This window comes from Mytilus trossulus, chromosome 6 (assembly GCF_036588685.1).
Source record: "Mytilus trossulus isolate FHL-02 chromosome 6, PNRI_Mtr1.1.1.hap1, whole genome shotgun sequence".
In the NCBI taxonomy this organism is placed as follows: Eukaryota; Metazoa; Mollusca; class Bivalvia; order Mytilida; family Mytilidae; genus Mytilus; species Mytilus trossulus.
Window position 1 is genome coordinate 64,061,022 of NC_086378.1, and position 24,017 is coordinate 64,085,038.

The following is a 24,017-nucleotide window of genomic DNA, read 5'->3' on the forward strand; positions in this document are numbered from 1 at the left end:
TGTTTGTTGTTTACCATCTTTGTCGCAAGTTTATTGTTTACTGTTTGGTATTAAATTAATATAAAGATCCATTTATTAAATCTTGTGAACAATTTATTTGGCAATCGTCAATGGCAGTCAGCAGGGTTTAAGAACATCAGTTGTTCGACCTGTAAGTCAAATGCGTTTTGTTAAAATATATTTTTTTCACTTTTTTGGTCTTTTGGAAAATGTTGTTTGTGCTGTTTTTAGACTTCTCTTCAACGAAATTTTTTTGACATGCACACGTATAAAAATTACGGTTTTAATCCAACGCAATCATAGGTTTGGACGTTGTTTTCAATTTAGAATTGTTTATATTTATTTCGTTTGGGCTTGTATTATATTTTCCCTCCGGTTTATAAAATCCGTTCATCCTATTTCGACTCTTTACAGTTCAAGAGTCTATCCTAAATTTGGGTTAATTATATAGCCTTCCAAATACTGTTTCGATCCCTGCCATCTCTGAAGAGACATTAATTGTCGAAATCCGGATACGGTGTAAAAAAAATAAAGCACCTCATGTTTGTGGTTTACCATCTTTGCCGCAAGTTTATTGTTTTCTGTTTGGTATTAAATTAATATAAAGATCAATTTGTTAAATCTTGTGATCAATTTATTTGGTAATCGTCTATGGCAGTCAGCAGGGTTTAAGAACATCAGTTGTTCGACCTGTAAGTCAAATACGTTTTGTTAAAATATATATTTTTTTCACTTTTTTGGTCTTTTGGAAAATGTTGTTTGTGCTGTATTTAGACTTCTCTACAACGAAATTTGTTGTACATGCACACGTATAAAAAATACGGTTTTTATCCAACGCAATCATAGGTTTGAACGTTGTTTTTAATTTAGACTTGTATATATATACATGTAACACAGAAGTTGGTGATACTTCAGTTAATATGCTTAGATAAACGCCTAATATTTTCACATATTACAACAAGATAATATATTTCTTTTAAAGATACTTTGATAAAAAAAAACAAGGTAAATAGTTTATTTTTCTTTTATACAAAAAAAATGTTATATATCTGAGAAAAGATATTAAGTCATATATTTCTTTTACAAAAACAGAGCTACAAATAGTTCCTATATAACAAAAATGGAATATATTTTGTAAACATGCTTAGACAACAACAAATATTCCCATTTAACAGCAATGTATTAAAACATAGATATGAGATTTCGCTATGCTTAAAACTTCGACGAGTAAGAAAGTCATTTTAATCAGATTGACTAAAATACACCATACATATGTTAGCGATACTTGGCAAATCAAACATAGTCATACATGTAGTGAAAGATAATCCCTTTATTACAAAGTTATAGCACATTTCTTAAAAGATACTTAGATGAACAAAAATTTCCGTATATTACAACAATGTACGAACTATAGTGCACAGTATATTATATACATATTTTATTTGCGTTCATAAAATGTAAGAAGTCGTAAATTTACTATGTAAATTTGGTCGATTTAAAAAAAAAAGTAAGTTGAATACGTTTCTGTTGCCAAGGGTTTTTCACAAGTAGTTAGCAGAACAGTTCAAGTTTCCTACATACACCAAACTATACATTTTACCTTTTCAATAACATAAATGCAAATTTCACAAGGATTAATCCAAATAGCTTTTTTACTGTCCAATAACTTGCAAGTACGAAAAAGACAGGACAGAAGTATATTTTGTTTATATGTTTTGTATTTGCACAACTTTTGAAAGTTAATCATGCATTCCTTCTAAAATAATTTTATTAGACCAGATAAAAACTAAAAGATGACATAATTCGACAAACGCAAATGTTAAATCGCTTTGACGTCCAAAAAAAAATATAATAATCAACACATGCATTGTAACTTTTAAAGCCAGTTAAATCATCAAAACATAATAAAAACACAAGTAAAGAACGTTTAAGTATTCAATATAAATTTAAAAAAAATTGAGAATGGAAATGGGTAATATGTTAAAGAGACAACCACCTGACCAAAGAGCAGACAACAGCCGAAGACCACCAATGGGTCTTCAACGCGGCGAAAAAATCCCGCACCCGGAGGTGGTCCTCAGCTGGCCCCTAAATAAAATTGTATACTAGTTCAGTGAAAATGGACGTCACACTGAACTCTAAACATAAAAATTAACTAAATTGAAAAAAACATACAAGACTAACAAAGGCCACATGCTCCTGACTGGGACAGGCGCAAAAATGCGACGGGTTAAAAATGTTTTGTGAGATCTCAACCCTCCGACTGTACCTCTGTCCAATGTAGAATAAAGAAACACATAGCAATACGCACAGTAAAACTCAGTTTAAAAGAAGTCCGAGTCCGATGTCAGAATAGGTAACAAAAGAAACTAAGCATAATGACAATGATACATAAATTAACAAAGGACTACTAGCAGTTACTGACATGCCAGCTCCAGACCTCAATTAAACTGATTGAAAGATTATGTCTTCATCATATGAAAATCAAGTACAATCCCTCCCGTTAGGGGTTTAGTATCATACCATCATAAAATATATATGAGAAGAACATAACCCGTATCATGCCAACATCTGGTTTTAGAATAAATTTGTTTATTTCCGATACAAAAACCCTATGAGTGAATCAATATTAATACCAAAATATGCAATCCTAAATGACCTGACAACAGTATCGTAACTATATCCCTTCCGAATAAGTCTGTTTAAAAGTTTGGTTAGATTTTGATGTGAATGCAGACAGTTTTGAGCTTTGTAAAGAATATTACCATAAAATATTGGATATGAAATACCTGAATGTATAAGATGTCTGCATGTTGATTTATATTTACGAATGATGTCCTTGTACCGTTGATAAAATTTAGTAAATGTTTTGACTAGTTTGTGATATCGAAAACCCTGGTGTAATAATTTTTCAGCTATACAGAGATTTCTTTCGCTGAAATCAAATCCGTTGTTACATACAAGAGCGAATCGAACAAGTTGATATATATAAACACCATAAGATGATGACAAGGGAACGTCACCATCTGAAAATGGATAATTAACAATAGGAAATGAAAAATTATCTCTTTTCTCATAAATTTTGGTATAAAGCTTCCCGTTAAATATATAGATATCAAGATCCAGGAAAAGGCAGTGTTCATTGTTAGTGTTAGCTTTATTTAAAGTCAGTTCTGCAGGATAAATCTCTTTAGTGTACATACTAAAGTCGTCATTATTGAGAGCCAATATATCATCTAAATATCTAAAAGTGTTTTTGAATCAGATGTTGTTTTGATAGGTCTTTGCATAATTTGTAACTTTTAACAATACAGATACAGGTCCGCAATAAGTGGTGCACAGTTAGTCTCCATGGAAATTCCGATAACTTGACGATATGAGGAATCTCCATAGCGAACAAAAATGTTATCTAGTAAAAATTCAAGGGCAGTTATAGTATCAAAGAAGGTCCAATTGACATAGTTCTTTTGTTTGTTGTTACTACAAAATAACCTAATATAGTTTGAACAGATATATTCGCATTCCGACTTTTTAAATTCCCAATTAATCAGGTGTGTGATTTTTTTCTTTATAAGATTATGAGGCAAAGTGGTATATAGGGTAGAAAAATCAAAACGTTGAACAGATTCGATATCACCAATATAAGCATGCAATTTATCAAGTACTTCCAACGATTTTTTGCCACTATACCACTATTTTCAAAGGCCTGATTTGAACAAATTATTACCAGGTTTTTGATTGTACCAAGTGTACTAGTAAGTATAATATATAGTTTAGTAGTGGAACAATGGCTTGAAGACGAAATAAATCTATATTTTTGTGCAGCTTCGGAAGCCAGTACATAGTTGGAACGTTCATTGTATTTGGTTCGGCTTGTAAAGAGGTAGCTAAAAGTTAATGTTTGTTACAGATTTCATTTTCCGAAAATGGAGTAAAAAGGTTAATCCTGATTAGTTTTTCGAATTATTTTATTCCAGCGTTGAGAACCTTGGTGACCCAACAGTTTAAATGTGTATAATAAGTACGTCGTGAGCAGTAGGCGTTACAGACGAACGTTCACCTAATCTGACCAGGTAAATTTGGGATTTTATCGCGCCAATCAATGGTCTCGTCTAGACTGTTATGAACATGATTCTAATACATTTCTGGTAAAGATACTTCGATAAACAAATTTACAGATTTTAATAAGTTTCCTATATAACAATAATTACAACTAAAATACATCTTTGTTATTTGTTGTTACTAAAAAATGACTTAATATAATTTGAACAGATATATTCGCATTCCGATTTTTTAAATGCCCATTTAATCAGGTGTGTGAATTTTTTCTTAATAAGATTATGAGGCAAAGTGGTATATAGGGTAGAAAAATCAAAACGTTGAACAGATTCGAAATCACCAATATAAGCATGCAATTCATCAAGTACTTCCAACGAATTTTTGACACTATACCACTATTTTCAAAGGCCTGATTTGAACAATTTATTACCAGGTTTTTGATTGTACCAAGTGTACTAGTAAGTACAATAGATAGTTTAGTAGTGGAACAATTGCTTGAAGACGAAATAAATCTATATTTTTGTGCAGCTTCGGAAGCCAGTACATAGTTGGAACGTTCATTGTATTTGGTTCGCCTTGTAAAGAGGTAGCTAAAAGTTAATGTTTGTAAGAGATGTCGTCTTCCGAAAATGGAGTAAAAAGGTTATTCCTGATTAGTTTTTCGAACTATTTTATTTATGCGTTGAGAACCTTTGGTGACCCAACAGTTTAAATGTCTATAATAAGTACGTCGTAAGCAATAGGCATTGCAGGCGAACGTTCACCTAATCTGACCCAGTCAATTGGGGATTTTATCGCGCCAATCAATGGTCTCGTCCACACTGTTATGAACATGATTCTTATACATTTCTGGTAGAGATACTTCGATAAACAACTTTACAGATTTTAATAAGTTTCCTATATAACAATAATTGCAACTGAAATACATCTTTGTTGTTTGTTGCCACGCTCTTTGCACTTCAAAGAACATCCAACACTTCAACGAGCGGCTTCTATGGTAGTGGTTTGTTTCAAATCGAATGAGGTAGCACCAATTCCACTTGAATGGGTTTTATTGCCTGTACTTAGTCAGGAATATGACATTTGTTATCCATTCGTATGATGTGTTTGAACTTTTGATTTTGCCATTTGATTGGGGACTTTCCTTTTTGAATTTTGCTCGGAATTCAGTATTTTTGTGAGTTTACCTTTTTTTCACACTAGTACCATTTTAAAAATGTACTCCAATCTTTACTAAGAGAAATAGGGCAAATGTCCCCTTAATTTATTTCACTCCAGGGTCATTTTCTAAAAACATCATTTCTAAAATTCACAATATAATAGATTCAAGTATGAACTTTCAAATTTTAACACCATTTTGGTGTACGAGACAAAATTTTAAATGGATTAAGACAGCGCAAAACTACAATTACAAGAGATATTGAAAATATGCATTTATTAACTAAGTAGTAACTTTTACACGTCCGTCAGAGGCAGCTGTGTATATCATAAAAATATACGAATGATCGTCGTTCTTGAAAGTACACCAAAGTTCATATAGTACTCAATGGTCTGCTTGGTGTATATATGTCGCCCACTAACTGGAGCATGCATATGATGAAAGAAGATGTACGGTGTACGTCACTAAGTCAGCAACTCAAGAGGGTGTGGATGGGGTTTACAGAATAGATAGTAATGAGGAAAATGTGAAGAATAAAGGGGGGAAATAAAGAATAGAGAAAAATAGACCCAAAAAATAAATACAGAATAATGGGGTGCTAAAATATAAAGAATATAGAATAACAGACAAAATTTAAAAAAAAACAACAGAAAAATAGCCTTAAAAATGAAGAATATAGAAATGAAGAACACCCACCCAGACCTTTGTTCACTACAAAAAATATCCAGAACACAACTAAATGACAACATTTCTACAACGATAGACAAGTGTCCATACAATAGTATATCTAAATCGTTATTATTTGAGTTTTGTTAAATGCAGATAATGCTATGTATTAAATGCCATTAAATATGTATTTGTCAATCTTTGTTCAGATATCTGCAGATTTGACAGCGTTATAGCGTTATATATAGGTTGCATTTTTGTAAATATAAACATTGCAATTTCCCATAGGAACTTCCTTTACGGCTAAAACTGTGCCACTTTTACTCTGAAGTTTCGTGAAAAATTATATCTTAGAATGGAAAGTTGATATGCACTACTATTTTATTCAAAGGTCAAAACATAGGACTGTGTGGCATATTTTCAACATTTATATGACCCGAATTTCTAAGAGTTTAAACTTATACTTAAATTCTGTACTATCCCTCCCTTCACTTTGGGTGACCCTCAAAATTCAAAATTCGCAGCAACCATGTGTTTATATACTGGCAACATTCCCAAGTTATTTATCTATGAGCTGAAACATAGAGATCATATCTGGGAACCAGAACGTAAACAAAACAACCTATCTATGAATATTATATATCTTCCCAAAAAATACGGGGCTTGTGAAACAGCTGTATAAACAAAGTGCAACCTATATTACTTCCTTCTGTTATTCCCGTGTCAAGTAGAACACTTGAATAATTATTTTCTTAGAACACTTCTTTGAAATATAAAAAAATACAAAGAAAGTGGGATTAACAGGGTGTTTATGTTCTGTCCGGCTACGCATTACTCGTCCTACGATTATAAGGTATAATATTAAGAGAAAAGAATTAAAGTCAGCAGAATGATTACATTTTTTATAATGTCTGGTGGTTGGTATTTGACATATTGCCTTTAGAGTGTAAAGTGACTCTTATTTGTTTAGAAACCGCCAACAGTCAATTGTTTCGTTTCAAAAGATTTCTGAACTCTCGCCGTATTTCTGGAATTCTCCATGCATATATTAATGGGTTAGATAGTGAATTTGTTAAAAACAGGAGAGAAAGAATAAATCTTGTCTGCAAAGGCAACGTTGATCCGTGTATTATCTCTATCCAAAACGAAGATATAAAAGGTCCTGTTAAAAGAATTGTTTGTATAGCTATGACAATACTTGTGACAAATGCTCGGACTTCCCAAGATTTCCTCAGCTGAAACCTCTTGTAGTCTCCCATTCTCTCCATGGTTTTAGTGATATTGGTTTGGTGCTGAACGATTCTTTGAGTGTCATCCATTTCGGTTTTGTTTTGACAATTTAAGATGTTTTCGTTCTTGGGCTGTTCATTGGTAGTAGATTGGTCATTACAGTCGTCCATGATTGAAATTATTTCATTCTGAACTTGAATTAAATCGTCGTTTCTCAAAGTGTCATCTGTGTTGTCTGCTCTTTCGTTCTGTTCGAATATATCAAATATACTTTGCTGTTGTTGGTCATTATTTACTGGCACAAATATTCCAGTTTGCATTTGTGTGTTCATATTCTTGTTTTCAATTTGAATACTTCTCTTTTTTCTGTCGCTGTGTATAGCCTTATCATCTTTGTGACTTACAGAATTAACTGTCCATGTGTCAATGGCCGCCACAGTTTGAATTACCTTTGTATTTGTTTTACAAGTATCTTCATCATTTTGCGGTTGAATATGGATTTTTCGGTTGTCTTCATTCTGTGATTTGCTTTCTAGATGTTTAATACATAGCTTATCTTGTTTATTACTCCAGCTGATGGAACTCGTTGTTTGTCCTGGCAAATCTTGTTCGATGGAACTCGTTGTTTGTCCTGGCAAATCTTGTTCGATGGAACTCGTTGTTTGTCCTGGCAAATCTTGTTCATGTTCGGAACGTTTTGACTGCTCAGTGAAGGTAGTATTCCTGTTTGTGAAAGTCTCTAAGATAGGTTTCGTTTTTCGGTTCTTGAAATATATTCTCCATAAATGAATACTTGAGAAGCTTGATAGCAATACTACGAGAAATGTTAGAATTACCGGTGGTCCTAATCCGACAGCAACAAAATATACATATCCCTTCCCATATAAGTTAGGTGCTGTGCAATAGGTCAACTGGTCTAGATCTTCTTTAGGTGAAAGTATACTTACTCCAAAAGTTATTAGAAATACTAAGATTATCATACCACAAACATACACGTATTTCTTCTTGTCAAAATGTGCCACAGTTCCATAATTGTATGATCTAATGGTCAAATATCTTTGAAGACAAATAAGAAAAATAAAACCGTAGTTTAAGCATAATCCAAAATTCAGCAGAAAAAGCTGTAACCAGCATATCTCTTTTATTCCAGTTGTTATCTCGAGTACTGGTGAAGCTGAAAAAATCATTGCTGCCACTCCTAAGATCGCATCGCTGAAGCAAAGTCCCATTACTGCAAGGAGAAGAAACCTTTGTCTTAGCACCTTAAAACAGACAATGATGTAGATGATGTTGACAAGGGCCACTATTCCAGCTAACACGGCATATAATAATCTAAGGGAAGGGTTTACATTAGTGCTTTCTGATATATTTGATGTTTCCTGAAAAGAAAAGAAGATAGTCTTTAACCATATTCAGAATGAGATCATCTTGATTAATATGAATATTGGTCCTGCTTTTATACTAAACTGACATACACATCCAGATATTACGTGTTTGCTCATAATTACCCATCAACATAAAGACATGTCATCCCAACAGGACATTCTACTTGCCTTATGACTCCTAACCAACTTGTTTTCGCTTCCACAACGACGTGATTAAACCAGAGAAGGAGTAAAGACCAATAATGGAATATTTTAATTTCTTTTACCCTGCCCGCGTTCGAACTAACAACCATATGCAACCGAGAGAAACAAAAGAACAAAATAACACCGAGGCGATTCTGGCTATAGAGGTATAAACCTAATAACTCTTACGTTCACACTGATGTCTATCGGAAAACTAAGTCAAATAATGGATGTTTGGTGATATCTCATTAACGTATACTTCACGTATTTCCTTTTATATTTTCATCAAAAGTGAAATTGAGAATCAAAATCAAGGCAAAATAACTTTTTTTAGCTCCATCACTTGGCGTCCGTCGTCGTCGTCGTCCGGAGTCATTTGTCCGTCGTCGTAATCTTTTTCAAAGATCTTCTTATCTGAAAATACTGAACAAAAATCCTACACATTTGGGGTAATGCTCAAGGATAACGATTGTGTTTTCCTAGTCAGTAAAAAAACATGACCCCCTTGGCTAGAACATTAAGGTGAATGCATTCCTTGTCTTATATTTTAACAGGACCAAAAATGCTCAGATTGTCACGATCTACCTACTCCTGTTTACATCAAAATTATCAGACGACTCCTTATTAAAGTTATTGCCTTTGAAAGGCGATATTTGACTAATTTTTATGTGTTTGTCTAATCACTCAACAACTATGTTAGATAGGTAGAAAATGAAAACAACACTTTATAAATTGTATGCGTCCGAAGCGCTTCTCTGGATTTACCTTCATCAGGAACGCGCAGAATATTTGAAAACCAAGGATGTATAAGAATCGAAACAGTTAGGGTGCCATATGACAAAAAAGGACTTAAACATAATAGCCAAATAGAAACTGTAAATAGCAAAAATGATCACCAATACATCACCAATACAAGATCTACAAAAAATACCAATATAATCAAAACCATAGGACGTTCATTTAAGGAGTGTTTACCCCTTTATGACGAAATTTGGCTTATCTTAGCGTTTTTGCATATTATCTCAAGAACTTTAACACGTATAATAGATAGGCAGAAACTTTACACAGCAAAATTAATCAGAAAAACAAGATCTACAAAAATGTCAAACAACTGAAGCATAAGAAGTTAAAGCCTTCAACGGCGCTGTTTTACTAATATTCGTGTACGTCGTATATTTTCAAAAATCTTCTGTTATGAAACTAATCAGCCAATTTCAACCAAACTTGGAGTTAATGGTCCTTATGGTATCTATTTTAAAGTTTATGTTGTATGTCCTTTAGTGAACAAATATGACCGCCATGGTTAAAAATGGATCATGGATCTACAATAGAGAAAATCTGACAAGGACAAAACTGCTCAGAATGTCAAGATCTACCTACTTCCATCGAAATTATCAGATGACTCCTTAAAGAGAAATTGGATTTTAATGACGATTTTGGGCTATTTGTCAAGTTTTTGGCTATTAAATGGAAACACTATTTGAAAGCAAAATTAACCAACAATACAAGACCTACAAAAATGACAATGTGACCAAAACCATTGGAGAACCCCTTAAGGAGATATTGTCCGTAAATGAAGATAATTTACTTAATTTAGTTTTTTTGCCTATTATCTCAAACACTATAATAAATAGGTAGAAACGGTGAACAGCAAAACTAATCAAAATACAAGATCTTCAAAAAAAGCCAAGTGACCAAAAACTACTAGGGTGACTCGTTAAGGAGGTTTGATCCTTAAATGACGAATTTTGACGAATTTTCGTTGTTTTTTTTTTTTTTTGCCACTTATTTCAAGAAGTTTAAAATAAAGATAAAAAATGTTAACAGCTAAATTGATCAGCAATGCATGATATAAGAAAAAGCCATTATGACAGAAACCACTGAATCAGTCTTTTTAGGATTGGTTACATTTTTTTGACTAATTTTTATAATTTTGCACAATATCTTCAAAACTATAATATATAGGTAGACACTGTAAAGGCTGGAACCTTTGGATGACTCCTTAGGGAGTTATTATTGCCCTTAAAAGGCGATATTTCTATTTAACTTATTTAGTATTTTTGAATTATCTCGAAAACTTCAATAGATAGATTCTAACTACATTACAAAAATGATCAGCAATACAAGATCTACACAAATAGCTGATTTCAATATACTTAGATATTTGTATAAAAAGTGTGCACACGCTGAAATATGTCCCTTGATTTCCTGACTGGTTGAACTGCAAGTATCACATAAATTTAACATTGTCAATGATCAATAACAAGGAACTAAATGTCAAATAAACGCTGCCAGACAGACATGTACACCTAATAACCATTATATACACTAAATAAAGTTGCTCATTGTAACCAAAAAACGGACCGAACCATGAAAATTTAACATTGGCCAATGAACCAGGAAAATGAGTTCAAGGTCAGGTGATACATGCCAGCTAGACATATACATCTTACAATCATTCCATACACAACATATAGTTGACCTACTACTTATTGTATCTGACAAACGGACATAATCACGTTATTTTAAACTTGATCACAGATCCATGAAATGAGATCGAGGTCAGATGAACCTTGTGTGACGGACATGTAGACCTTGCAAGGAACTCATATACCATTTATAGTTCTCCTATTACTTTTAACATAGCTTACTCTTTCTTTCTTCTATACGTATTTGTTGAAACTTGATTTGAACTAGATTGCAGTAATTACGAGTGTCCAAAACTTATTGTTATCTTCAGTTATTTCTCTCGATTTTGTTATGAAGATAAAACAACAAATATATTGACCATCAATCGTACTTTAAATATTGTTACTCATTTATATCTCTTAAACGATCGGAATACACATCTGATGTGTTTACTGATGAGTCTGGTGTAGACGAAACGCGCGTCTAGTGTACCGAATTATAATTATGGTTTCTTTTTAAAACAACTGGGTCGATCCCACTGCTGGTGGGCGTTTCGTCTCCAAGGGTATCACCACCCTAGCAGTCAGCACTTTTGTGTTGACATACAATATAATTGAAATGTTCATTTTCCATAGATTTACTGTTTATAAAATGTTTAATTATTCGAAATATAAAGTTTTTCTATCCCCAGGCAAAGATTACCTCTGTCGAATTTGGCAACATTTTTTTGGAAGTTTCTGTTTTTAATGCTCTTCATCTTCGTATTTGATTTGACCTTTCTTCTATTTTGGTTCGAGCACAACTGATGAGTCTGGTGCATCTGGCGTACCAATTTGCAATCATGGTATCTTTGATGAGTTTTTACGGAATGGTGGTATCAAAAAGCTTCGGTTAGGATCCGCAATATTTCATATCATGATTTCCTTAATAGAGGGTTGCTGTTCACAAGGAAGCTATTAAACCAAAAGTTCAAAATGGTGAAGTTGAAATCATCCCTTCGTAAATTTTACGGACGCCATCACGAGTTGGTTGACCGTTATGGAGTATCCGTTTCACACATTATAGTGGATATGTTCCTTATGTCGTAACTACAATCCCGTTCCCTTTTCACAAATGTGACCTACCGCATTAGACTTATTACCGGGTTTGTACTAACATGAGCAACACGACAGGTGCAGGATCTGCTAACCCTTCCGGAGCACCTGAGATCACCTCCAGTTTTTGATGGGATTCGTGTTGCTTAGTTTTTATTTTTCTATGTTGTGTTTTGTGTACTATTGTTTGTCTGTTTGTCTTTTTCTTTTTTTTTGCCATGGCGTTGTCAGTTTATTTTCGATTAATGAGTTTGAATGTCCCTCTGGTATCTTTCGCCCAACATTTAGATTACTAAAGGTATACAAAATTGTAAATTGTAATTTATTTCAGGTCATCAGAACACTGCTTTTTATGAAACCGATGACATAAATTCAGGACTGCTTTCGAGATTTTAACCGTCCACAAGTGATCGAAATTACAACGTTTCATTATTTTAATGACACCGTCTCACTTTTTATGATAAACCTTGGCAATTCCCTACAACAAAGTTCTTAACCATCAACAGCATCAACTACAAGGGTTCTTAATTGCAACTTTACGTATTTTGTAAGTCTAGACAACTCAGGGGTTAAAAGTTGCCACTTTACCTATTCTGTTCATAACAACAATACTCTTTCGGTAACCTACGACGAAGTTCTGGACCGAAGACCATTATCCACTAACATATCGACCTGTGAGAAGCCAGGACCGTTTGCAAACCACAGAGGTTCAAAATTACAACTTTTCATATTTTTCATGTCAGCTATACACTCCTCGGCAATTCCCTACGTCAAAATTCTGAACCAGACCTAGCTCATTTCAAAGGTGTTGACGGAGCACATTTCCCACCTAAATATCATTCTTGGATACTGGGCTTCCTGGACACCCAAAGGTGCAACTTAACTAGTTTTTTTTTATGTCAACAAGACACTCTAACTTTTACCCCCTTGGAAATTCCCTACGACAAAGTTATAGACCAGATCCTGCCCATTTTAGAAGTATTTACCGATGCCATTACCGACTTAAATATGACATGAGATCCGGGTCCGTCTGCAGATTTTAGAACTTTAAGTATTTTCATGCCAACACACACTCTTTAGGTCCTTTTCAGCAATTACCTATGGCAAAGTTCAGGACAAGTCCTAGCTTATTTCAAAGGTATTCACCGCGGTCATTGTCGACTTAAATATTGCCTTGGGATCCGGGCCCGTGTGGACACCACAATAGTTCAAAGTTGCAACTATTTTTCATGTCAACCACACACGCTTTTGGTTCTCCTCATAAATTCCCTATGGCAAAGTTCTGTACCATACTTGCTCAATTCATAGGTATTAATCGAGGCCGAATCCCACTTAAATATCGTTTCGGGATCTCTGTCCGTCTGAACACCACCGTTGTTCAAAGTTGCAACGTCTTTTTCATGTTAACAAGACAACTCTTTCGGTACTCCTCGACATTTTTACACGTCAAGTTCTTGACAAATCAAAGGTAAGATTGAAGACTTTTGTCCATATCTTTAAATCTTTAAATCATCTGATCGTATGGTGGAATAATGCACTTGAAGTGAACAGCGGTGTGCCAATGTCTTAGTCATCTATCTTTTATTGGTACCGGAATATTTAACAAAGAAATGTTCAGCTATTAATCAATTAATTAGTAATGTTGCATGTCGTATTTATTAAGACAAAATAGTCCGCAGAGCATTTTCATTGGAAGTACTTGGCTATATTAGAAAACAGATTCACGAAACGTGTATATCTAAATTTAATTTTGTTCATGCATACAGAAATATAAATTAAAATGGTTTTAGCTGAAATGCGGGATAGGATGCATAATGTAAGGAAAGCCTACAAGCAGTTTTTTCACACTGCATCTTTCTTCTGTTCAATTAAAATATACGTATAACACAATTCATCTCAACTTACTTAAATGATCTTAAATCAAATATTATCAATGGCAGTTGAACTTATATTATTTTATTATTGTTTATTCTTATGTTGTTTCTGTACTTCCTAATCTTGAGAAATAAAAAAAGAGAAAAAGAATGTCAGCTTAAGGCCAAGGAACAGTAAATGGGCTACGTCACAGATTTTCTTAAAATTCTTAAAATTTTGCATACAACTTTGGCTGGTTTAACTTTAAGTCGGCCAAAATAATGCCTTTATCTCTTTTTTTTTTAAATATCCGCAGTATGGATTATTATGAATTTTAATACATGTATTTTGAATGGAAATTTTACAATTAAGAATTGAATGCTGCTTTTTGTTATTTTATTGGGGTGTAAAAGCGTTGACCGAAGTACATTTTGTATGAAGCGCGGAAGCGCTTCATACTAAAAATGTGCGCACGGTCAACGCTTTTACAACCCTATAAAGTTACAAAAAGAAGCATTCAATACTTATAATTACATTTTTTTTAGCTAGAATCATGAAAACACGATTTTTATCAAGTTTTCATTTAATTTACCTGTGCACTTTATTGGGGACCTCGTGTCATCATGATTGATAAATGTTATTGTCTAATACAATTGTTTAAAGAATAGCACGTGATGTGCAGTTAGCCAATCAGAATAACGTATTATAATGAAACATACATCTAATGTAATTATTTATTTATTAAGATATTCACTCAAAACGTGTTTGATTGAGAAGAGGACAATCAATTCCTTCGAGATTGATGGAATAAAAGTCAATTTATCACAATAAGAGTTACTTCAGGTGTCATTACAGTTAGTACCGTGTATGAATACCTCTCGCTGTTAAGACTGATACGCATCTTCTCGGCATGGATGCTATCAATGTTCTTATGTTGTTGGTGGAAATGCTCACCATTCCTGTTGCAACATTTGTCGGAGCTGATCAAGGGTCTCAGGCGGGGTTGACGTTGGCGCACAAGTTGGTCCGGTAAATGCTCAATAGGATTCCCGTCAGGTGATTTGGGAGGCCAAGGTAGCACATTGATGTTATTCTGCTCAAAGTAGTCCATTGTTAAACGCGCTGTGTGAGGCATAGGATTGTCCTGAAGAAATAACTTCCTCTGTCGTTCAATAACATGCATAAGGTGAGGTTGGAGAATTTCGTCTCTGTACCTTTAAGCCGTTAAGTTACCCGGAACATGAATCAATTACGTTTTAATGTTATTAGAGATAGCCGCCCACATCATGAAACTTCCTTCACAAAGCTGTCCACATCTTGGGCACACGAGGAAGCAAAACGTTCAGTGATGCGCCGGTAGACAAGAGTTCTTCCATCACGTTTCTGAATCATAAAACGGGACTCATCACGGAACCAGATTATGTGCCAGTTGCGGAATATCCAGCTCCTCTATCTGTTGCACCATCGGACTTTATTCCGTCCGTGTAACGGCCTCAAAACTGGTCCAAAATACGGCCTTCTGTGTCTAATGCCATGTTGTCGCAGTCGATTGCGCACTGTGTGTGAACTGATTCTTCTCAATCTTGGTATCCCAACTGCAGTGGCTGATGCGGCAACGTTGATGTAGCGATATTGTCCATGTGTCGTTAGGCGAGGTCATCCATTCCTCGTGCGGTTCCTTAGTACAGCCAGTTTGCTGGTATCTGTTCCAAAGTCGCGAAATTGAGCTCTGGTTAACATTTTCAGTTCTTGCTATTTCTCTTTGGGACACTCCGGTCTGGAGACGGTCTAAGAAGATATTTCGAATAGCAGGGTCTAATTTTGTGATGGAAGTGTTTTAACGTTGTGATGAATTAAATATTCAAACTTATATGCGCAAAAGTGTAACAGTTGAGTTGACCACAAATTCTCGTGAAAAACGTTGGCAAAATTTCGCGGCGAAAAAGGTCATATGCACTTTTAGAGAGTCACAAATTCTTGTGGCAGAGAGCCAAATCAAAAGAACGGGCATTTAAAGTTATAACTTATCAATAAAAATTCAAAAATTCAATTGACCATTTCATTTTACCTTGTAAAATATTTAATTTTTCTTTTTGAAAAATTCATTCAAGCTAAGCGTATTTTTTCTTTTTAACAGTATAATTGCCAAATTTTACCACAATCTGTGAAATAACCCATTAACTGTTCCTTGACCTAAAGTGAAGCATGACAAAACGTGAAATTGTTGAATTCCGTTGTAAAAAGGGGGAGAATTAAAGTTAGCTTTGAGACTTTTCGGACGTTTGGGTAGTAAAATGATTTTGGGTTTTAAGACATTACATAAAGTATGGCTGCTGATTTGATTGGATGCTGAAAGTTTCTGACCGCCTGAGTCAGAGGAAAATAAGACATACATGCGATTCATGTTTTCCTTTTTAACAAAACACGTTGTTGGGTTGTGTGTTATTAAAGGGCTTCTTTTTATTTGTAATTATAATTTAAACAGGATCACATGCTTTTAACTTACATTCTGATTCATCTTGACACTTTATTGAAGTCTGTATTCTGTGTTGAAATAAACTGAAATATATAACGAGAGAAACAATGACGACTTTTAGTAAAAACTGTTCCAATTCTTCCCAATCAAAATATGCAAATAATATATATGTTCCGGACGATGTGAGTATTTGGGACATACGCTTATGGTCATGACTTGGGGCATTGAACCCTCTTTTTCTTTATTTATCTTGGTGTTTAAATTTATTTTTTAGCAAATTAAAATTTCTTATATAGTTCAAATCAATTTTAGTTGTTTATACTTCTATTCATACGATTATACAATAACAGTAGTTTATACATACTGTCCCTCTTTTCTTATTTTAAAAAAAAAAGAATAGAGGAGCAGCAGATAAAGGATTTCGGATACTAACCTGTGCCGATTTAGATTCGGAGAACGAACTAAATATTCCTGCGAAGGAAGTAATAATTTATTGGAAAACAACCTATATGGTGTAAATACTCATATGGTCCGACTAGCTGATTATCAAACGGGTATATGTACTCGTATGGTCCGACAATACGCGTATATTTATATATAATGGTAAACTTCGTTCCAAAATGACTCTAACCTTGTAGATCTAAATAGCAAAACAATGCAATTTCAAGCAAAAAAGAAATAAACAAGATTGTATTTCTGGAACGTGAAAAAACAAAGACATTTAGAATAGAAAACATATAGTTTTCAAAAATAGTCTATATGGTATTTTATATTCTAAATCGTCAAAAGTCTAAAATAGTTGTGAAAAAAATTCACAGAGGCAAGAAAAGATCTGTCATTAACACCAAATTAAAAAAAAAAATTAAAAAATTAGTAAAATTACAACCACTCACTAGTTTCAAACGCGTATTAACAGGTGGCTGAGTAAAACTAGCTTTTAGAGATCTCATGCTTCTCCATTTTAATCTCCATTAATACATGCAATAGCACAACATGCACAACGTGTTGTTATCATTTGCGGAATTTGGTGTTATTGGTATTATCTTTTTTTGTTCTCCATTTTTTTTTAGACTCATGGATATTTAAAGAAAGGCATACTGAATAGACACTTAGACATTCGTGCGAATAGGAAATTTGAAATATTTTCATTTCACAATTAATTGTCACCGTGAGGATGAAGATAACAGAAAAGTACTTCACACATGTAATGTATCTTTGGTATCTTTCGCCTCTCTTTTATATAAAGGTGGTCCATAACACTTAAGGGAGATAACTCTGTAAAAATCAGCTGAACGTTTTAATCACGTTCTATTGTTAAGGAAATATTAAGCATCTCAATGACCAAAATTAGTGTTTGTCAAACTGCTATATATCCAATGGAATTTTTCCAATAAAATGTGTGTTCAAGTTTAAATTTTTATATTTTTGTCAAATTTTCAAAGTAAATATTTTGTCAAAATTTTATAAAAATTAAACGAGCCAAATTAATTTTAGTCAAGGTGTTTGGTAAAAACCACCTTAATATGGCATGGTATTGGTTGCAAAAATTCGATATTTTTCATTTAAATGCAATATTTTATATTTAATTGGTATACTACTGTTGCCTTTATTTATCATTTAGATGCAATATTTTTTATCTAAATGGTATAATTTTTCATTTAAATGGTATTTTTTTCATTTAAATGCAATATTTTTTATTCAAATGGTATCATTTTTCATTCAAATGGTATAATTTCTCATTCAAATGGTATAATTTTCATTCAAATGTAATAATTTTTATTCAATTGGTATAAAAAATCATTTACATGCAGTGTTTTTTATTCAATTGGTATAATTGTTTTTTTATTTATATGCCATTATTGCATTATGGGAATTTCTTTGACGTCTTAAAGTCAAACTTGCAACAACGTTTGTGATTGGTCGATAATTGTTTGGATTTCTCCCCTTTCTTTCTAAACATGGGTGACCAATAATTAAAAAAAAACCACTTCAGAATATCGCCCCTCTAACTAAATCTGGCGTTTGTGCGAGTTCGTGCACTGGCTATTAATGCCAATAATGGCTAGGTAGAGCAAAAAATGCGAGTGACAAGTAATAAAAATTAATTTGACACACAACTTGTTCATGGACAGAAACAGATGCCTGCGTGCATTGCAAAAATATCTCTAATAAAACCCCTTTCTGAAGAAACTCTCCTACAGTCTTTAAAAAAAAAAATACATAGCTAGCCCCTCCCCCCCCCCCCCCCCCCCCCCCCAAACCACGTTTTCCCCCTCTAAGTCCAGATACATGTTATCATGACGTTCTTTTGTGCTACATGTATATTATTTTTTACTTTTCTTGATCCTCAGAGACGTTGCAGGAGGGCAAACATGAAAAAGAATAAAAAGCCTTCCAGGACGTTATAATTATTTGAACTATAAGCCACCTCTTTTTCTGCTACACGAAGAAAAACAAATCACTTAATTACAACAGCAGAACCAGAGACCCCGTGACAAGAAGTTATACTCCGGAACTAGTTCTTTAATAAAGACAATTCATGATAAATTGGAACCAGTTACTAACCCATGTTACAACAATAGTCCTATGACATAGGACTTCACTGTATGAGGCGTGAATTTCATATTTAATACTATCTATAATATGTGTTCTCATGTATTATGCCGCAAGTCATTTTACATTTAGGATTGGTTGCTGAGCTTTTTTTACTGTTCTCATCTCTGAATCCCTTAAATAGATTTTTTTCAAGCCCCTCAGTAGTTCAATAATTACTATATGCCATTGCTTAAATAAGTATGCAGAGCGTATTTCAAAACATATTTTATCTTAAGGACTTTTAAATGATTTACTTTTCAATACTGCATTGGGAAAGGAGAGGGTATACAAGTTTATTTTGTGATACAGTATATAATATAATTAGGTATCCAAAAAATTATATGATTGTACGTTTAGCTATCATCTAGACCCGTACGAAATGTATATAATAAGACACATATAACAGGGGCGGATAAAAAAAACTTCGGTGTCTTAGGGGCCGGGAGGGGGGAGGTTCGAATTTAGATATTTGTATAGAGATGTATATATGCGAGTATTGGCAGTAATGGTTATGATGTGAGTGTGAGGGGAGGGTTTCAGATCAAAGATCGTTTCTATAATTCTATATCTTTTAGTTTTTACCATTTCACTCTATTCTTTATCCTGTGATCTCTATTATATTTGTCCTTAATATGCGAGACATATTTGCCACTGGACATAAGACAACCAAAAATCAATCAACTTATTCTGTATATTTCATCATGTCTTTATTATGTTATCTATAGGTTTGGTCCCTCCCCTTATCTATGTTTTGTTTATATATTTGATAATGCCATTTTTTGGGGGGAAAAGGTAGGGGCAAGGCGTTTTTAAAAACATATTAATGGGTCGCGTTTTTTTGTTTGTTCTTTGGAAGTGAGCCAGAAGAAATCTACTTCTGTTTTTTGCATTTGAAAGATCTTCTAGCTCTCTTTCACCTCTTCTTTTTGATAGATTATTGAGACGGCAGTGGTACATAACAAACATGGCGTCGTTTAGTCTAAATGAAATTAATAAATTCATGAATGCAGATATATTAGAATGTGAGCTGTTTTATAAACGTTTTTTATGGTATGACAGTAGAACGATAAGCTGGATAAATATAAGAACTACACGGACAATAACTATTAAGGGACAATTATTTGATATTCTAGGGAAGGGTTTTTGATTGATTATTGTTTAACGCTACTTTCAACACTATTAGGCTATTCCGTGGTGGTCAGTTTAAATTTATAAACGAAGGATGGGGAAGGGAAGAGAAGGGAAGGCATTATTATTCATTTCAATCTGTCGCTAATCATGCCTATTTTTCAGCTCTTACCAGGCAACCATATTCATATGTGAAATCCTTCTGTCCCTTACTCGAACAAATACATCAATATAAAATGGCTCTTATTCAACACAAGTTTAAATTGATTGATTGTATGTTGCTAATTTTAACACCTAGTGACAAATATTTCATGCTTATTTATGAAAACACGAGTTTAGAAGTCAGGTATAAAATATAAAACAGAAGAGATGGAATGTGATTGCAAATAAGGCAACTATCCATCGGAGTTCAAATATGAAGTGGATGAAAGCAGTTATAGAAAATCGTAAGGCCTTCAACAATGACAAAAACCTGATACTGTAAAGTCATCTATAAAAGGCCCGACATGAAAATGTAAACAATTCAAACAAAAAACTAACAGCCTAATTATACATAACAAAACAATTTACAAAATATCAAATATGAGTCGAGACATGAACCAACGACAACCACTAAACTACAGGCTCCTGACCTTGGACAGGTAGAAACGAAGATGTGGTATGATTGCAAATGAGACAACTCTCCACAAGAGACCAAATGACACAGAAATCAACAGCTATAAGTCACCGTACGGCCTTCGACAGTAAGCTAAGCATACATTGCATAGTCAGTTATAATGTGCCCCGAAATCACAAATGTAAAACAATTCAATTGGAGAAAACTACCGGCCGAATTTATGTACAAAAAAATGAACGAACACAAATATGTATAACAAAGCAACAAACGGCAACCACTGAAATACAGTCTCCTGACTTGGGACAAGCACATACATACAAAATGTGGCGGGGTTAAACATGTTAGCGGGATCCCAAATCCGCCCCCTAATCTGGGACAGCGGTGTAACAGTACAACAACATGTTTGTGAGCACTCAATCCATCCCGAATCTGGGACAGTGGTGTAACAGTACAGTAAAATAGCAACCTATACCGTCAGTTGCAATTAGATTAACCCAAAAGATCGAAACGAGACACACACAAACAAATGAGTTTTAAGACAATAGAAAAAGCACCACATAAGAGTATTTGCAATTACTGGAAATTTGCTAAAAGCTAATAACAACTAGAACTGAAATAAATCTTGTTCTTCCAGATTAAGTTATCAAACAGTACACAACGCGCCGCAAAGGATTTAAAAAAAAAAGAAAACAGTCTGAGAAACGTCTAGTTTACGTTGTATATAGATATAAGAAGATGTGGTATGAGACAACTCTTCATCCAAGTTAAAATTTGTAAATGTAAACCACTAAAGATCAAAGTACGGTCTTCAACACGGAGCCTTGGCTCAAACCGAACAAAAAGCTATAAAGGACCTAAAAAATTACTTGTGTAAAACCATTTAAAGTCTAATCTATTTAAAAAAAGGTATACTTGCATATATATATCTATATACAATGGAAGTTTTTGAAAAGTGGCCCGAACATTGTGACCATCGAAAATTTTGCAAAAGAATTACAAGTTGGGATTCAAGATTTTAATAAAACAGCACGAACGCCAGATTAAGTTAGAGGGGCGATATTCTGAGGCGTTTTTATAATTATTGGTCACCCAATTATTGCATATAAATAAAAAAAACTATTTAACCAATTGAATAAAAAACATTGCATGTAAATTATTTATACCAATTGAATAAAAATTATTGCATTTGAATGAAAATCATACCATTTGAATGAAAAATTATACCATTTGAATGAAAAATTATACCATTTGAATGAAAAATTATACCATTTGAATACAAAATATTGCATTTAAATGAAAAAATATTGCATTTAAATGAAAAAATATACCATTTAAATGAAAAATTATACCATTTAAATAAAAAAATATTGCATCTTAATGAAAAAATATACCATTCAAATGAAAAAATATTGCATTCAAATGAAGAAATATACCAATTAAAGATAAAATATTGCATTTAAATGAAAAATATCGAATTTTTGCAACCAATATCATGCCATACCTTAAGACATTTGAACGTTTGATTTTGTCACTTTTTATGGACCTCCCATTTTTTTTATTTACCTTGAAGTTCGGTATTTTCGTTGATACATATTTTTGAATAAAAACCAAAGCTGAACGCGATTAGACAGTGCAATATAAGTCACAATATCCCCTCAGCAACGTCGCTAACTTTCATAATTTGAAAAATACCGTGAAAGATGAAAGCGTTATGATTCTTTTATTATATTTTATTTTCTACTTACCTAATATGTTATATTTTATATATTTTTTATATATAGATCAATACAAGTTTACGAATGCAGATTTTGAAGTCTGATTAATAACATTAATTGACCAAGTTTACTGCACCGATGCGCATTTATAAGACACAATGTCTATTCAATGATAATCTTGAGGGATTAGGGATGCAGTACATTCTTTAATTTAGATGATTTCCAAAATTTTAGAATTTTAAAGTTATTATTTGTCGGCATGTGTCTTTTTTATAGCATTTAAATTGGTATCGTTTATGCCAATACATTTGCTGGTCGACTATTATTCCCTAAGGATATCAGCAGCCCAACAGCTCAAATATATTGGTATTAGCACAAATAAGCGGGTATTTTTTTTAATCTGAGAAAAAATGTTAAAAAAAAATTAAGAATTCAAAATCATATTCATCATACCTTTCCTGAATCAAAACTGAGTCTGTCTTTACATTTGGTGCTATTTCCCATTTTAAGCTCATAATGTTTGTGAAAATTTCAGATTCTAAATATTTCATTATTGTCTTCCAGAGACAATAAAATATGCTTTTATTGCGTTTAAACCAGTATGAATGTTTAAAAAGCGCATAGCTTACATTCATCAATATCATTTTAATAAAAATAAATTAATTAAATAGCTTACCTTTTTATATTCTATCAATGATGATTTCTAGAGTCATGCAGCGTGTCAATGTGGTGACTGAACGGCAAATTACAGTAATGTTTATTTTATAGTGTCGCTAAATTCTGTTAGCCTTGTGAATGGTTATCGCTACGCTAGTCACGCCTATTGTTATCGATACATGTACATAGAAATAATTGAACAATGTTTTGACATGTATTGTAAAAACACGAAGGGTGCCACGTGTGGAGCACAAAATGCTTGAGATTATCCCTTGTATAAAAATTTTGTCAATCTAAATTCGTGTATTTGCGAATCATATACGATATGTACTTCTGATACAATGCCGTGATTTTATGTCCCGACAGAGAATTAGGTCTAAATGGTATATCAATGATGTTTTACCACAGTGACTCTAATCCTCTTTAATAATAATACACATTTAAGCAAAAATTGGGTTGCCCTTACCTTCATTCCCTAGTTCCTAAATTTTAAAAGTTTAACGTTTTGTCTATTTCACAGAAACCCCATGATATGATATATCAAAGTTATTTTAACGCAACAGGCCCGTTATATATAGAGTAGAATACATTTCATTCGCATTTTGGGACACAATGATCTACAATTTTATTAATTTTGGTAATGCCTAGGTCACACATTCACGGATCACCTCGCCGGATCCACTACGAATTAAAACTCATGGATGATCCCGGAAATGCAGTTTCCGTAGTCTGATACGGATTCGATACGGATGCCTAACGGTATGACTACGGATTTTGACGTTACTACCACG

General features: G+C 33.3%; 1 protein-coding gene across 1 annotated transcript; it reads right to left on the bottom strand.

Annotated features, from left to right (window-relative positions):
• Positions 1-5,526: 5,526 nt before the first annotated feature.
• On the bottom strand, positions 5,527-23,298 carry LOC134723658 (uncharacterized). The gene is made up of 3 exons (XM_063587217.1): positions 23,246-23,298; positions 16,546-16,598; positions 5,527-8,493 (listed from the first exon to the last, which is right to left on the bottom strand). Exons 2-3 carry the CDS (start codon positions 16,555-16,557, stop codon positions 6,868-6,870), a joined length of 1,638 nt encoding a protein of 545 aa, XP_063443287.1. The 5' UTR covers positions 16,558-16,598; positions 23,246-23,298; the 3' UTR covers positions 5,527-6,867.
• Positions 23,299-24,017: the final 719 nt, after the last annotated feature.